The 16,310-nt window shown below is 44.9% G+C and overlaps 1 protein-coding gene across 2 annotated transcripts; it reads right to left on the minus strand.

Annotated features, from left to right (window-relative positions):
- Positions 1-11,049: 11,049 nt before the first annotated feature.
- LOC119943888 (serum amyloid A protein) lies at positions 11,050-13,986 on the minus strand. 2 transcript variants are annotated; one of them, XM_038765075.1, is made up of 4 exons: positions 13,965-13,986; positions 13,477-13,536; positions 11,969-12,107; positions 11,050-11,529 (listed from the first exon to the last, which is right to left on the minus strand). In XM_038765075.1, exons 3-4 carry the CDS (start codon positions 12,094-12,096, stop codon positions 11,388-11,390), a joined length of 270 nt encoding a protein of 89 aa, XP_038621003.1. In that variant the 5' UTR covers positions 12,097-12,107; positions 13,477-13,536; positions 13,965-13,986; the 3' UTR covers positions 11,050-11,387. The 2 variants fall into 2 exon arrangements, with proteins under 2 accessions (XP_038621003.1, XP_038621002.1); XM_038765074.1 differs by lacking the exon at positions 13,965-13,986 and having other exon boundaries at positions 13,477-13,579.
- Positions 13,987-16,310: the final 2,324 nt, after the last annotated feature.

Here is a 16,310-nt window from a genome sequence, read left to right on the forward strand (position 1 = left end):
GGCCTGGAAGTCAGAAGATCGTGGGTTCTAATCATTCATTTACTCACTGAGTCAATCGTATTTATTGAGCACTTACTATGTGCAGAGCACTGTACTAAGTGCTTGGAAAGCATAATTCAGCAACAGATGGAGACAGTCCCTACCCAACAACGGGCTCACAGTCTAGAAGGGGGAGACAGACAACAAAACAAAACATGTGACAAGTCACCTGCTTTGTTTTGTTGTCTGTCTCCCCCTTCTAGACTGTGAGCCCGCTGTTGGGTAGGGACCGTCTCTATATGTTGCCAATTTGTGCTTCCCAAGTGCTTAGTACAGTGCTCTACACACAGTAAGCACTCAATAAATACAATTGAATGAATGAATGAATGAACAAAACAAGTAGACAGGTGTCAATACCATCAAAATAAATAGAATTATAGATATATATACATCATTAATAAAATGCATAGAGTAATAAGTATGTACAAATATTCACAAGTGCTGTGGGGAGGGGGAGGGATAAGGCAGAGGGAGAGGGTGGGGGCTATGGGGAAGAGAGGAGAAGCAGAGGAAAAGAGGGAGCTCAGTCTGGGAAGGCTTCCTGGAGAAGGTGAGCTCTCAGTAGGGCTTTGAAGGAGGAAGAGAGCTAGTTTGGTGGATGTATGGAGGGAGGGCATTCCAGGACAGAGGTAGGATGTTGGCCGGGGGTCAACGGTGGGACAGGTGAGAATGAGGTCCAGTGAGGAGGTTAGCGGCAGAGGGGCGGAGTATGTGGGCTGGGCTGTAGAAAGAGAGAAGGGAGGTGAGGTAGGAGGGGGCGAGGTGATGGAGAGCTTTGAAGCCAATAGTGAGGAGTTTTTGCTTGATTTGAAGGTTCATAGGCAACCACTGGAGATTTTTGAGGAGGGGAGTGACATGCCCAGAGTGTTTCTGTAGAAAGATAATCTGGGAAGCAGAGTGAAGTATAGACTGAAGTGGGGAGAGACAGGAGGATGGGAGATGAGAAAGGAGGCTGATGCAGTAATCCAATCGGGATAGGATGAAAGATTGAACTAACAAGGTAGTAGTTTGTATGGAGAGCAAAGAGCGGATCTTGGCAATATTGTGAAGGTGAGACCGGCAGGTTTTGGTGATGGATTGAATCTGTGGGGTGAATGAGAGATCGGAGTCAAGGATGAAACCATGGTTGCGGGCTTGTGAGATGGGAAGGATGGTAGTGCCACCTTTGTCTGTTATGTGACTTTGGGCAAGGCATTTAACTTTTCTGTGCCTCAGTCACCTCACCTGTTAAAAACAGGGATTAAGAGTGTGAGCCCAAAGTGGGAAGGGGACAGTATCCAACCTGATTAACTTGTATCTACCCCAGCATTTAGAACAGTGCTTGGCACATAGGAAGGGCTTAACAAGTACCACAATTATTATTTTTATGTTGAAGGGAGGGTGACTCCACTCTAATCCTTTCCACTTTTGGTTAAGGAGATTTGACATTTTCCTGCAAATCCTTCCCAATCTTAGTCAAACTAGGGGAGTGGGAGGCCTGGAGGAGCTGGAAAAGGCAGCCGAGGTCCATCTGCCATGCTCAGCGTTTCAGAGGAGCTTAGCAGGGAGGCTCGACTTCTTCATCCCCAGCCGATCCCCCTTTGCATGCTAAATAAACCCAGCCGTGGTTCAGAAGGACGATGTCCAGCAACTCCGGCTCCTCGTCAGGCTGCGGGGAGAGAGGGGCCCACTGCTGTCCCTCCTGAGTCCCCTTTCTGGGAGGACAAAAACCTCCCACCATCAAATTGTGTTTGACGGCTTTGGGACCCAGCTGACTTCCATTAGGAACCGAATGCAGACATCTAAATTCCCTGCTCTCCTTTTAAATGGAAAGATGCCCTCAGGAATCACTCCAGCGGTATGTTAAAGTACAATTCTGTGGCGAACATGTTAAATTTAAGTGAATGGCTGCCACTCTCTCCATACTTCTAAATTAATATTGCATAAAGCGCAGGGTCTGTTGTAAATCGCCGCCCACAGAAGGCTCCGTTCCTGTGCTTCGAGACAAGGCAGAGTTACCCTACTTCCTGAGTGACTTACAAAGCCCTATCAAGTTCCCTGACAGACTCTTTAACTCGCCATTACTGGGTGGCTCTGAGATCTGCCATGCAAATATGAATCCGTGATGAAGACAGAAGGGACCGTTTATGGCCTTTCACTTAGAGAGAGCGCAGTGCCGAAAGTTACTAAGTTACTAAGGCAACTGCAAAATGGATGCTTCCTCCACCTCAGGTGGAGAGCCAATGGGGAGGTAGATTTCAAAAGTGGCTGCTGGGAAGAGGGTAACCCCGGAGAGCTAATCCATTCTGACCATTTCCTGAATGCTGATGGAGTGTACACTGCTTGTCCTTGGTGAAATACTAATTAGTATTATTAATATTGATAATAATGGTATTTGTTAAGTGCTTTTTATGTGTTCTAAATCCTTTGGTGGATACAAGTAAATCGGGTAGGACACAGTCCCTACACCATGTGGGCTTGACAGTCTCAATCCCCATTTTACAGATGAGGTAACTGAGGCACTGAGAAGTGAAGTGATTTTCCCAAGGTCACACAGCAGATGAGTGATGGAGCTGGGATTAGAACCTTTTATCTTCTGGCTCTCAGGCCCATGCTCTATCCATTAGGCCATTCTGCTCTACTGAGGATGTGTGATGCTCTTTCTAAGGCAGTGGAGGTGGTATCTTTTGAGTGCCTAGAGTGTGTGGAGCTCTGTACATGTATGTCTGTGGAGCGACCATTGTATTCATATAGCTTGAACATATCATGCTTGCAGAGCTCTGTGCTAAGCGCTCTATCATTTGTCTCTATTGAACATAATAAATGTGATATTTGTGAAGTGCTTTCTATGTGCCAGGCACAGTACTAAGTGCTGCGGGGTGGTGAGGGTGGTTGGAAACAAACAAATCAGGTTGGACACAGTCCCTGTCCCACACGGGGCTCCTAGTCTCCGATCTACTGCGTGCAGAGTACTGTACTAATCAATCAATCAATCATATTTATTGAGTGCTTACTATGTGTAGAGCACTGTACTGAGCATTTTAGAGAGAATACAACAGAATCAGCAGACATGTTCCTTGCCCATAACAAACTTACCAAGTGCTCAATAATAATTAATAATAATTCTGGTATTTGTTAGGCGCTGACTTTGTGCCAGGCACTGTACTAAGCACTGGGGAGGATACAAGCAAATCTCTGTCCCAAATGGGGCTCCCAGTCTCAATCACCATTTTACAGATGAGAAAAGTGAAGCAACTTGCCCAAGGTCACACAGCTCCAGTCAAGTGGAGGAGCCAGGATTAGAACCCATGACTTTCTGACTCCCAGGCCCGTGCTCTATCCACTGTGCCAAGCTGTTTTGCAATCATGCATGTATCTTGAACACCTAAAGTGCAGAGCCCATACTAAGCACTCAATTGTTCGTGTATATCTAGACTGTAAGCTCTGTAATAATAATAACAATAACGATGGCATTTGTTAAGCGCTTTCTATGTGCAAAACACTTTTCTAAGGGCTGGGGGAGATACAAGGTGATCAAGTTGTCCCACATGGGGCTCACAGTCTTAATCCCCATTTTACAGATGAGGTAACTGAGTCTCAGAGAAGTTAAGTGACTTGCCCAAGGTCACACAGCAGACTTGTGGCAGAGCAGGAATTCGAACCCATGACCTCTTACTCCCCAGCCCGTGCTCTTTCCACTGAGCCAAGCTGCTTATCTCAGTGTGGGCAGGGAAAGTGTCTACCAACTCTGTTGTATTATTCTCTCCCAAGCATTTTAGTACAGTGCTCTGTACACAGTAAGCACTCAGTAAATATTATTGATTGATTGAGCACCGACTGTGCAGAGCACATTCATTCAACTGTATTTAATGAGCACTTACTGGGTGCAGAGCACTGTACTAAGCTCTTGGGAAGAACAAGTTGGCAACATATAGAGACGGCCCCTACCCAACAATGGGCTAACAGCACATGGGAAGCAGCATGGAGTAGTGGATAGAGCACAGACCTGGGAATCAGAAGAACATGGAGTTCTAATCCTGGCTCCATCACGGTCTGCAGTGTGACCTTTGGCAAGTCACTTCACTTTTCTATACCTCGGTTACCTCGTCTGTAAAATGGGGAATAGATTGAGAAGCACTGTGAGGAACAGGGACTATGTCCAGTTTGATTTGCTTTTATAAACCCCAGCCCAATTCGTTTGTATCCATCCCAACTGAGTGCTTAGTACAGTGTCTGTCACATAGTAAGCACTTAACAAATACCATTACTATTATTATTATCATTACTAAGCATCCAGTTATTCATATCACGAGCATCTACTGTGCAGAGCACTGAATTTAGTTCTCAATCATTTATGTCTATTGAGCATCTACTGAAGGCAAAACACTGCATTTAGCATTGTCATTCATAGAGAAGCAATGTGGTTTAGTGGAAACAGCATGGGCTTGGGAGTCAGAGGTCATGGGTTCTATTCCTGGTTCTGCCACTTATCAGCTGTGTGACTTTGGGCAAGTTACTTAACTTCTCTGTGTCTCAGTCCCCTTATCTGTAAAAGGGGGATTAAAACTGTGAACCCCACGTGGGACAACCTGATTACATTGTATCTACCCCAGCACTTAGAACAGTGCTTGACACATAGTAAGCACTTAACAAATAGCATCATTACTATTATTATTATTATTATTATATCTCTTGAGCATCTACTGTGTGTAAAACACTGTACTTAGCACTTGGGACAATGCAATCAATGTAAAAGACATAACCTCAAGGAGCTTAAAATCTAAACCCCAAAAGTCAGACTTTGCAAAAGATTTTGGATTTTGGAAGGCCTTTTTAAAACTAGAAGCACCATGCCTGGAGAATGGATAGAGAATGGGCCTGAGAGTCAGAAGGACCTGGGTTCTTAATTCTGGCACCATTACCTGTCTGCTGTGTGACCATGGACAAATTTCTTCACTTGTCTTTGCCTCAGTTACCTCATCTGAAAAATGGGGATTAACACTGTGAGCTCCATATGAGACATAGACTATGTCCAAGCTCATTAGCTTGTATCTACCCCACCGTTTAGTACAGTGTCTGACACATAGTAAGCACTTAACAAATGTCATAAAAAAATCCAAAACACAGAATTGGAACTGAAATTTTCCCCATTAGGGCAATATAGTTCAACCTTACTGAATAATTAAATTATGTGAGTCCTGAAAACAGAGTGTAATTAGTCATTAATGAGTCAACTCTACTGCTGGGCAGTGATAATTCATCCTGGACACAATATCTTTAAGCTTTAGCATGTTGGCTGTAATTTTATAAGGTTTATCTAGCAGAATCATCAATATCCTGGAACAGTCCTCATAACCCAAAAGTGTAATAGGCCAGTCTTATGAATAAAAATGCAACGATTGATATCCAAAATATTTGATTTTTCATTTGTGTGTGTTTAAAACTCTTCTCTGGTTTCTGAGCAACAAGATTATATTTAGATGGAAATATTGCAATGTATTTAGACTGAAAAGTCCAAGAAGAATTATGAATATCCAAATAAGGAAGAAGTAATCAAACACCTCAATTTTGTGCCTGGACTGAGGGTATGGGTCCTCGCTGCTTGTTCCAATTATCCAATCAGTACTATGTTTTGAACGCTTATTATGTGCAGAGTGCTATACTAAGCGTTTAGGAGATACAGTACAACAGCTTTGGAAGACCCTGCCTTCATCTGTAAAATGGAGAATAAGATTGTGAACTCCATCTGGGACAAGGACTGTGTCCAACCTGATTACCTTGTATCTACCCCACCACTTAGAACAGAGCTTGGTACATAGTAAGCACTTGGTAAGCATTGGTAATAATAATTACCAATTATTATTATTAATATTACTCCAGCCCCCCTCCCACAACACCATAACAGAGGCAGGATCGGAGGGAAGAGGCAGCCTCCAAGCCAAGCCCAAAGGATGGATCAATCAACCATTCAGTAGTAATAATAATAATAATGATGATGGCATTTATTAAGCACTTACTATGTGCAAAGCACTGTTCTAAGTGCTGGGGAGGTTACAATCAATTGTATTTATTAAGCGCTAACTGTGTGCATAGCACTGTACTAGGCGCTTGGGAAGTACAAGTTGGCAACATATAGAAACGGTCCCTACCCAACATTGGGCTCACAGTCTAGAAGGTTACAGGGTGATCAGGTTGTCCCATGGCAGGGCTCACAGTCTTAATCCCCATTTTACAGATGAGAAAACTGAGGCACAGAGAAGTGAAGTGACTTGCCCAAAGTTACACAGCTGACAAGTTCCGGAGCTGGGATTTGAACCCATGACCTCTGACTCCAAAGCCCATGCTCTTTACACTGAACCATGCTGCTTCTCATAATAATAGTATTTGTCAAGCACTTGCTATGTACCAAGCCTTATTCTAAGCACTGGGATCAATACCAGCTAATCAGGTCAGACATAGTCCCTGTCCCACATGGGGCTCGGACTCTTGTCACATTTTACAGATGAGATACCTGAGGCCCAGAGAAGTGAAGTGACCAACCCAAGATCACAAAGCAGATAACAGCAGAGCCATAGTACTTCCTGAAGATTCAAGGAGTGCAAAGCATACATTACAGGGCTTCTGATGGTATAATCGAATTAGTCTGTGAAATCCCTGCCTTCAAGGAGGTAATCCTCTAGTGAGGGAAACCAACACTAAAATAAATGACAAGGAAAGGGGAAAGTAGGCAAGTATAAAGGTAGTAATAATAATAATAATAATGGCATTTATTAAGCGCTTACTATGTGCAAAGCACTGTTCTAAGCACTGGGGAGGTTACCAGGTGATCAGATTGTCCCACAGGGGGCTCACAATCTTAATCCCCATTTTACAGATGAGGTAACTGAGGCACAGAGAAGTTAAGTGACTTGCCCAAAGTCACACAGCTGACAATTGGTGGAGTCGTAATTTGAACCCCTGACCTCTGACTCCAAAGCCCATGCTCTTTCCACTGAGCCACTCTGCTTCGCATTTATTAAGCACTTACTATGTGCAAATCACTGTTCTAAGCTCTGGGGGGGTTACAAGGTGATGAGATTGTCCCACAGGGAGCTCACAGTCTTAATACTCATTTTACAGATGAGGGAACTGAGGCCCAGAGAAGTTAAGTGACTTGCCCAAAGTCACACAGCTGACAATTGGCAGAGTCAGGATTTGAACCCACAACCTCTGACTCCAAAGCCCAGGCTCTTTCCACTGAGCCACGCTGCATCTGTGCCATGAGGGCAAGGAAGATTTGAACATGCAGGGCTTAGGCGCTTTGCTCCTGGGTAGAAAGGGTGTCCAGTTCTTGCCAGACTTCCTTGACTCATAGCTATCCTCAATGAGCTTGCAGTCTAGAAGGTGAGACCCATTTATGTACATAAATAATTCATAATATATAATTTATCGACATATACGTGAGTGCTGAGGTGTTGAGGATGGGGTGAATATCAAATGCCCAAAGGTCACAGATCCAAGTGCATGGATGATGCAGAAGGGAGAGGGAGCCGGGGAAAAGAGGGCTTTATCAGGAAGGACTCTTGGAGGAGATGGGGTGTTCCATAGCTCTAGGCCCCATTTGGTTTCCAGAAAAGACCCCAGTAATTTGTACAGCTGATGTGAGTTTCTCACTGGGCATTCATTCACTCATTCAGTTGTATTTATTGAGTGCTTACTGTGGGCAAAGCACTGTATTAAGCGCTTGGGAGAGTACAATGTAACAATAAACAGACACTTTCTCTACCCACAGTGGCATATAAACTGGATGAGGGAATAGCATTGTGCGCTTGCTTTAACAGGGCACCCAGAGATATTCTGTACCATGTCCCCAGACTCTCTCTATCCCCACTCAAGTACCCCCCACCAAGACTTTCGCAACAGAAGCTGTCGTTCATTGGGAGACCGGGCAAGAGAACGTGAATGGCTCCACACAACCCATCATCGGCACGGGAAAAAAACAGCTCAACCCATTTGCCCTTCCGTTGTCTCCCTGAGCCCTTGCCCTATCAAAGTTTCATATTTTTAAATTATATACCATCAATCATTTCATTATATTAATATATGTCTCCCACTCTGGGCTGTGAGCTTGTCGTGGACAGTCAGGCAGTCAATAGTATTTAATGAGTGCTTATTGCACAAAAAGCACTGTACTAAATGCTTGGGAGAGTACAGTAGAACAATAAACGGACGCATTCCCTGCCCACAATGAGCTTAATAATAATGATGGCATTTGTTAAGTGCCTTACTATGTGTGAAGCACTGTTCTAAGCACTGGTGGGGATACAAGGTAATCAGGTTGTCCTACGTGGGGCTCACAGTCTTAATCCCCATTTTACAGTTGAGGTAACCGAGGCTCAGAGAAGTTAAGTGACTTGCTCAAAGTCACACAGCTGACAAGAGGCAGAGCTGGGATAAGAATCCTTGACCTCTGACTCCCAAGCCCGTGCTCTTTCCACTGAGCCATGCTGCTTCTTGCTAGCTTACAGTCTAGAGGAAGTGTCAGCCAGTTCTGTTGGATTATACTCTCCCAAGAACTTGGCACAGTACTCTGCATATAGTAAGCACTCGATAAATACCATTGATGATGGCTGATAATATGAAATAAACACCAGTTTTACTTGAACAGGTTTCCAGAGTATATGGATCTGGCACTGTAGAAGCCAGAGCACCACGAGGCACTGGCCTGAATGTTTGGATAATCATTCAGTGATATTTATTAAGTGCTTCCTGTGTGCAGAGCATGTACTAAGAAACAGCATGGCTCAGTGGAAAGAGCACAGGCTTGGGAATCAGAGGCCATGGGTTTGAATCCTGCTCCTCCACTTTCCAGCTGTGTGACCTTAGGCAAGTCACTTAACTTCTCTGTGCCTCAGTTACCTCATCTGTAAAATGGGGATTAAAACTGTGAGCCCCTTGTGGGACAACCTGATCACCTTGTATCCCCCCCAGCGCTTAGAACAGTGCTTTGCACATAGTAAGCACTTAACAAATACCATCATTATTATTATAGAGAAGCAGCATGGCTCAGTGGAAAGAGCACGGGCTTAGGAATCAGAGGTCATGGGTTTGAATCCCGGCTCTGCCACTTGTCAGCTGTGTGACTTTGGGCAAGTCACTTCACTTCTCTGTGCCTCAGTGACCTCATCTGTAAAATGGGGATGAAGACTGTGAGCCCCTGTGGGACAACCTGATCACCCTGTAATCTCCCCAGTGCTTAGAACAGTGCTTTGCACATGGTAAACGCTTAATAAATGCTATCATTATTATTAGTATTACAATACAATAATGAACAGTGACATTCCCTGCCCACAATGAGCTCACAGTTTAGAAAGAGGGAGACAGACATCAATACAAATAAACAAAATTATAATTATGGGGCTGAGGGATGGGGAAGAGCAAAGGGAGCGAGTCAGGATGATGCAGAAGGGAATGGGAGATGAGGAAAAGTGGGGCTTAGTCTGGGAAGACCTCTCGGAGGAGATATGTCTTCATTAGGGCTTTGAAGTGGGGGGAGTAATTGTCTGTTGGGTTTGAGGAGGGAGGGCATCACACCAGATGTACGATATGGGCCGGGGGTCAACAGCACGACAGGAGAGATCAAAGCACTTGGGAGAGAACAGTACAACAGAGTTGGTAGACACATTCCCTGTCCACAAGTAGCTTACAGTCTAGGGGGGAGAATAGCCATATTTAGAAATCACTGCTCAACCCTCATGGGGAGGGAAACTGGAAAAGGTATCCATAAATATCAACCATCTCAGCCAGGCACACCTTCCATAGGTAGCTTAATGCTTCTGGTGTGAAAATGTATACAAGATACAGCACTAAGCAGATAATCATTGCATCATGGAATGCTAAGTGACACTGGAGAAAAAAATAAAACAATGGAAAGAAACCAGGTCTGGGAATCAGTGGACCTGGGTTCTAGTCTTGGTTCCACCACTTGCCTGCTGAGTGACTTCTCAGTACCTCAGTGTCCTTTCCTTTTTTTTTTTTTTTTGAATGGTATTTATTAAGCACTTACTAAGTTCCAGGCACTGTACTAAGCTCTGGGGTAGATAGAAGTTAATTAAGTTGGACACAGTCCCTGTCCTACATGGGGTTTACAGTCTTAATCCCATTTTATAGATCAGGTAACTGAGGCAAAGGGAAGTTAAGCAACTTGCCCAAGGTCACACACAGACAAGTGGTAGAGCTGGGATTAGAACCCAGGTCCTTCTGACTCCCGGGCCCACACTCTGTCCACTTGGCCATGCAGCTTCCTGAAAGTGAAGTGGGGATTACTATTGGTTTTCCTTCTCACCTAGACTGTGAGCCTCTTGTGGGACAGAGACTGTGTGCAATCTGATTATCTTCTCCCTACCGCAGCACTTAACCAATAGCACAGTTCTTATTATCTACCATAAAGACAAACTGCCCTTGCAGCACTAAATGAAACTTGACAGCTCAACAAGTAGACTAGGTCCAAGAGGTAAGTTCTGTATACACCTTCTTCCTGAGAAGCTTTTCCTCTTCAGAACTGGCTACCTGGGATTGAATTCCCAATCACTGATTAGCCTTGGATGTTCTAAATCTGCCCAGAGGTGTAAGAGACTCTCTGAATTGCACTCCTTTGACCCCTGAAACAAAAGTGTTTGGCCATTGTCAGCAGTGAGCATGTGCCCCACCTACCAGGCTGGCTATGTTGAAGAAAAATAACTCTTCCTCCACCGAGATTTCAATAGAATCCTCCCAAGAGTCTCCACATTTGGCAAACTGGTTATCCTGGGAGATGTTACCATAGGGAAACAGAGTGGCCTAGTGGAAAACACCCGGGCCTGGGAGCTGGAGGACTTGGGTTCTAATCCCACCTCCAAAACTTTTCTGCTGTATGATCTTGGGCAAGTCACTTAACTTCTTGGTGCCTCCGTTCCCTCATCTAGAAAATGGAGATTAAGACTATAAACCCCATGTGGGACAAGGACTGATTACTTTGTATCTACCCCAGCACTTAGAGCAGCATCTGTCAAAAAGTAAGCGCTTAACAAATTCAATAAAAAAAATTGAGTCGGTAATGATGCTGATGGGATCATCCACATTGATGATCACGGAAGCAACGTGGTGGGTTTGTTCCACCCAGAGGAAAGGCTCTGCTCTTGTTCACGTTGCTGACCTCAGCCATTTAGTGTCACCAGGCTTATTAAGAGAGGGGTGGGGCACAGGAAGAGTTGGGGAGGAGGTGGGTTATTTAAATCCAGGCCAGGACACACACAGGTAGATTGGGGTTGTCGATAGTGAAATGTATTAAGCACCACAGTTTCGGGCCTCTAACAGAGACAAGAAACCCACACTTGAGGGGACACTTGTGTTCAGTATTTCTCATCCAGACCGGCCGGTCTGTAGTGGTTGGGGTCTCCGCCGCTTCTCCCGTGGCGATTGGCCTCCTGGTCGGCCAGCGAGTCCTCCACGCCCCTCCCACTGGAGCCTCCCTGCAGGAATTCCCGGCCATCACTGCAAACAGAGAGAGTGGTGAGCGGACGGGATAAAGCCCAGTGCCATCCACTTGCAGTTCCATTCCTGTGGGTTTGTGTGACTCTGAGTAGCAGGACTGGGATGGGGGCAGAGAGGAGCCGCTTTCCAGAGTGAGGAGCCAGGAAGAAAATGCAGGCTCTCTCCCAGTAGCTTCCCCACAGCCCCTGTCTTCCCATTTCCAGGCTCAGCCCAGAATCAGGTAGTCTCTCACTAGGGTTAGCCTCTCTTCCAGTCTTCAGGGTTTTCAGAATTCCTCTATCCAGTCATTCCCCAAAGACACAGCGAAATATCCTGAGAGTGCAGCTGGCAGGAGAGATCCCCAGTTTGGAATATAGACGGTGTCTTTATATTGCCCCAGTTGCAGGCCTGACTGACCCCTTCCCCCATTCTGGGGCAAGCTTCCTGCCAGCCCAGTTACCTGAGGATTTCTGCTGCCCAGGCACCACCCGGCCCCCTCTTTGCAGCATCGTAATTCCCCCGAGCATGGAAGTATTCATCAGAATTTTTGAAATTGGCTTCACGCATGTCCGAGTAGGCTCTCCACATATCCCAGGTCTCTGGGCGAAGAGAAGAAATTGCAGAGAAAACATGAGCCTAGAGGAAGTCATTTGGGGAATCAAACTTCTTGCAGGCTCTCTCCTCAATCAATTGATCATATTTATTGAGTGCTTACTGTGTGCAGAACACTGCACTGAGCGCTTAATCATAAGCGGGCCATCTTTTGATCCAAAACCTACCCCTGGAGATATACCGGCTAGAAGGGAAATTTTTAGCGAGGATCTATTCCTCAGGTTGAGAGCCACCTGGGCTCAATTATATTTTTAGAATCCAGGATTTTAGCACATTCCCCCATCTGAACAGTCTCTGATCTTCCTTTAGCCATTGAGAATGAATTGTACTTTCCAAGTGCTTAGTGCAGTGCTCTCCACACAGTAAACGCTCAATAAATATGATTGAATGAATGAATGAAATGACATGGGTTTGGTTCTCTTCAGTGTCCCTCCCTTCCATGTGGAAATGCTTTCTCAGTCAATCATTCAATGACACTTATTGAACCCCAGTGAGGTATTAGGGTTTGCACTAATCAGCCGGTTGTATGTATTGAGTACTTAACTGTGGAGAACACTGTACTGAGCTCTTGGGAGAGTACAATGTAACAGACTTGGGGGGCACATTCCTTGACCACAAGGAGCATATAGTCTAGAATCTTTAGAAGAGTACAGTTGTAGCCAGAAATACACTCCCTGCCCTTATGGAATTTACAATCTAATGGGGGAGGCAGCAGGACAGAGTTTAGTAGGACAGAAGGATTTCTAAAACAAACAAAAAAACCCCCTATCATTGGGTGATCTGACATAGGGCCTTGATAATGTTCTATGGGGAGTGCAGCCTCCAATCAGAAAGGGAAAATAAGATTTCTCAGAACCTGCCAAGTTAAAAAACATCTGAGTTTTCAGGGAGCTGTAGCTCAACAGCAAGGTAAAACCTAGATGCTTGGAGTGTCACCGTCCCAGGATGATATTCTGGACAAAGGCAGGGTAAGAAAGAGAATTGCTCAAGTGACAAGTTAGGTACATATTCAGAGTTGCATTAAGTAGGAAGGAATATCCTTCCAAGGGAAAGAATGCTGTCTCTAGACTCTAGCTTCTTGTGGGCAAGGATTGCATCTCTCAATTCTGTTGTATTGAACTTTTCCAAGTGATTAGTACAGTGCTCTACACGGTTGCTGCTCAGTAAATACCATTGATTGGTTGACCTATATGGTGACTGCCTAGAGGTAGCCAAATCACCAGTGGCTTCTATCAAGAGGCTCCTGGATGTGAGCACTTGGGAGAGTGTAGCAGCAGTAAGCCCCACAGTCACTGCCCTTCAAGGGCTGACAATCTGGTGCCCCAAGGCCCTCCTTCCCACATCAAGGGATCTTACCTTGACCAGCTTCTTTTATAAACCTTCCAGCATCCAGGAACCAGTTCTGGCTGTGGGCGCCTAAGGCCAAAGAGCAGAACAAGGTGAAAATGAAGAGCTTCATTGTGACTACCTCAAGCTGCAGGACAAGCAAGGAGACCCACTCAGGGATTTTCCCTGAGGCTTTTCAAAATTCCATTTTGTTTTGTTTGGGGACAGCAATCTGGCTGTCCAGTTTAATTTGCTCTGATTAGGGCTCTCATCTTGAGTATTTATCGACTGAATGGCCAAAAATAAATAAAACAGTGGGTTATGCTGAGATGTGTGTTTCTCACAATTCTAAGCAGTTTTATCAGGCAGAAGTCCTAGAAATGCTTCCTGTAGCCTACAGACGATTCCTCCAGAAGTCAGGGCTGGGTTCTGGACCCCATTTTTTTTATCAACCAAAAGAAGTTATGCACTGAGATGGAAACGTTTCATTCAAACACAGCAACCAAAAAAAACCTTACCTCTGCTGTGTTACCAAGAAGTACAACCTTTTTCTTCTGTTGCACAGTCAAGAAGAGATGATATTTATACAAATTGTTATCTCCTTAACACAAAAGGAAAACGGGCCAAGCCATGTGGTCTGGGGAATTCCCACAGGTGGGTTTTTTACGGAAATATTCTAAAATCTGTTTACTCATTTCTCTCATTTTCAGCTTGCGACTGACTGCGGACAGAACTATTGCCCAATCCTAGAAAAATCATTTTCCCAGCAGTGTTTCTTGTGCACCTTCCTGGATTAACCTCCCCTCACCATGATCATTCTAGTCCTTCCCCTTAACCCTCCAATTCCCAACACTGATGAAGGCTTCTGTAATTTGTGTTTCTAGGTTTCTGTAGTTTGCTCTCCAGTGTGTGTTTAAGGTGCAGAACTATTTGTTAATGCTAAAGTTCTTCTTCTCCACAACTGAGCTAGTTCAGGAACTGTTGGTTTCAGGAAGCCGATTTGGCCCTCACCCAAGGGACTTTGCTTCTCCCCTCTCCAGCGCAGTTGCCCCAATATGTCGTACCTTATATAGGGTTCAAACGGCAGTCCCTTTGCTCTGCTCAACCCTCTCCCCTCAACCCTACCTACTGAGCAGCTGAGGTCACCACACTTACCCATGATTTATCTAAGTGTCTCTCTCTCCCTCTAGTTTGTAAACTCCTCAAGAACAGGGATCATTCGTTCATTCATTCATTCAATCACATTTATTGAGAATTTACTGTGTGCAGAGCACAGTACTAAGTGCTTGGAAGAGTACAATACAACAAAAAACAGACACATTGCCAGCCCACAAGGAGCTTACAGTCAAGAGGCGGGGAAAGAAACACTAATATAAATAAATGACAAATATGGACATAAGTGCTGAGGAGTAGGGAGGGGGGATGAACAAAGGGATCAAGTCAGGGTGATGTAGAAGGGAGTGTGAGAAAAGGAAAGAGAGCTTAGTTTGGGAAGGAATCTTGGAGGAGATGTGCCCTCAATAAGGCTTTGAAGAGGGGAGAGTAATTGAGTTTGTTCAGCACAAACGCTGTATTCTCCCAAGTGTTTCAAACTGTGCTCTTCACACAGTTGTTGTTTAGTTAATTGATTAACTTGATTAGCTGGCTAAAAGATTCTTAAGAGCTGGAACCCCTCGAATGTAGGCGTGTGATAGTCAGAGGTAGACATAGTGTCAATAAGGACCAATGGGTGACTAAAGTGACAAGGGGTTCATCCGGGATAAAGTCTTCAAGGACAGGGGGGACTTATTAGTAGAGTTCTGATATCAGTTGGAAGAGAAGATGGAGTCCTGCTGAGAGCTCAAAGCCCTACTGAGAGCTCACCTCCTCCAGGAAGCCTTCCCAGACTGAGCCCCCTTTTTCCTCTCCGCCTCCCCATCCCCCCCGCCCTACCTGCTTCCCCTCCCCACAATACTTGTATATATTTGTACAGATTTATTACTCTATTTTACTTATACATACTTACTATTCTATCTATTTTGTTAATCATGTGCATATAGCTATAATTCTATTCTGACTGTTTTGACACCTGTCTATATGTTTTGTTTTGTTGTCTGTCTCCCCCTTCTAAACTGTGAGCCCGTTGCTGGGTAGGGACCATCTCTATATCTTGCCGACTTGTACTTCCCAAGCACTCAGTACAGTGCTCTGCACACAGTAAGCGCTCAATAAATACAATTGAATGAATGAATGAATGGAGAGTTTTCTCCCCTCCCACGCCCTTCTGTGTGGCCCTTGCACCTGGATTCACACCCTTATTATGGTTTTGTTTAGTGCTTACTATGTGTCAGGCACTGTTTTAAGTGCTGGGGTAGTTACAAGTTACTTTGGCCAGGTGTAGTCCCTTCACTGCAGAGGGCTCCAAGTCTAAGTAGGAGGGAGAATAGGCATTTTTGCAGTTGAGGGAATTGAGGTATGGGGAAATTAAGTGACTTGCTCGAAGACACACGGCAAAAAATTGTCAGAGCTGGCCACGTCCTCCAAATCCCAGGCCTGAGCTCTCCCACTAGGCCATGCTAATTTTCACCTCACCCTCATCCCACGGGACTTATGTACCCGACACTTTACTGAGCACTGGACTAGATACAAGCTCATCAGGTTGGGCACGGTTCATGTCCAACAGGGGGCTCCCTGTTTTAATCCCCATTTTTTACAGATGAGGTAACTGAGGCACAGAGAATTTAAATGACTTGCCCAAAATCACACAGCAGATAGTGATAGAGCTGGGATTAGAACCCAGGTCCTTCTGACTCTATGGCCCATGCTCTATCCACTAAGCCATGTTGCTTCTCTGAACTTTGTTTATTTATATTTATACCTGTCTC

Source organism: Tachyglossus aculeatus, chromosome 22, assembly GCF_015852505.1.
Source record: "Tachyglossus aculeatus isolate mTacAcu1 chromosome 22, mTacAcu1.pri, whole genome shotgun sequence".
Taxonomy (NCBI): Eukaryota; Metazoa; Chordata; class Mammalia; order Monotremata; family Tachyglossidae; genus Tachyglossus; species Tachyglossus aculeatus.

What these genes read in the sequence shown, in the direction of transcription:
- LOC119943888 (XM_038765074.1), bottom strand. Translation starts at nt 13,579, where the DNA reads ATGAAGCTCTTCATTTTCACCTTGTTCTGCTCTTTGGCCTTAGGCGCC. An exon ending in TATAAAAGAAGCTGGTCAAG is followed by an intron (nt 12,108 to 13,476) that starts GTAAGATCCCTT and finishes CTCTTCGCCCAG; the next exon opens with AGACCTGGGATATGTGGAGA. An exon ending in TGGGCAGCAGAAATCCTCAG is followed by an intron (nt 11,530 to 11,968) that starts GTAACTGGGCTG and finishes CTCTGTTTGCAG; the next exon opens with TGATGGCCGGGAATTCCTGC.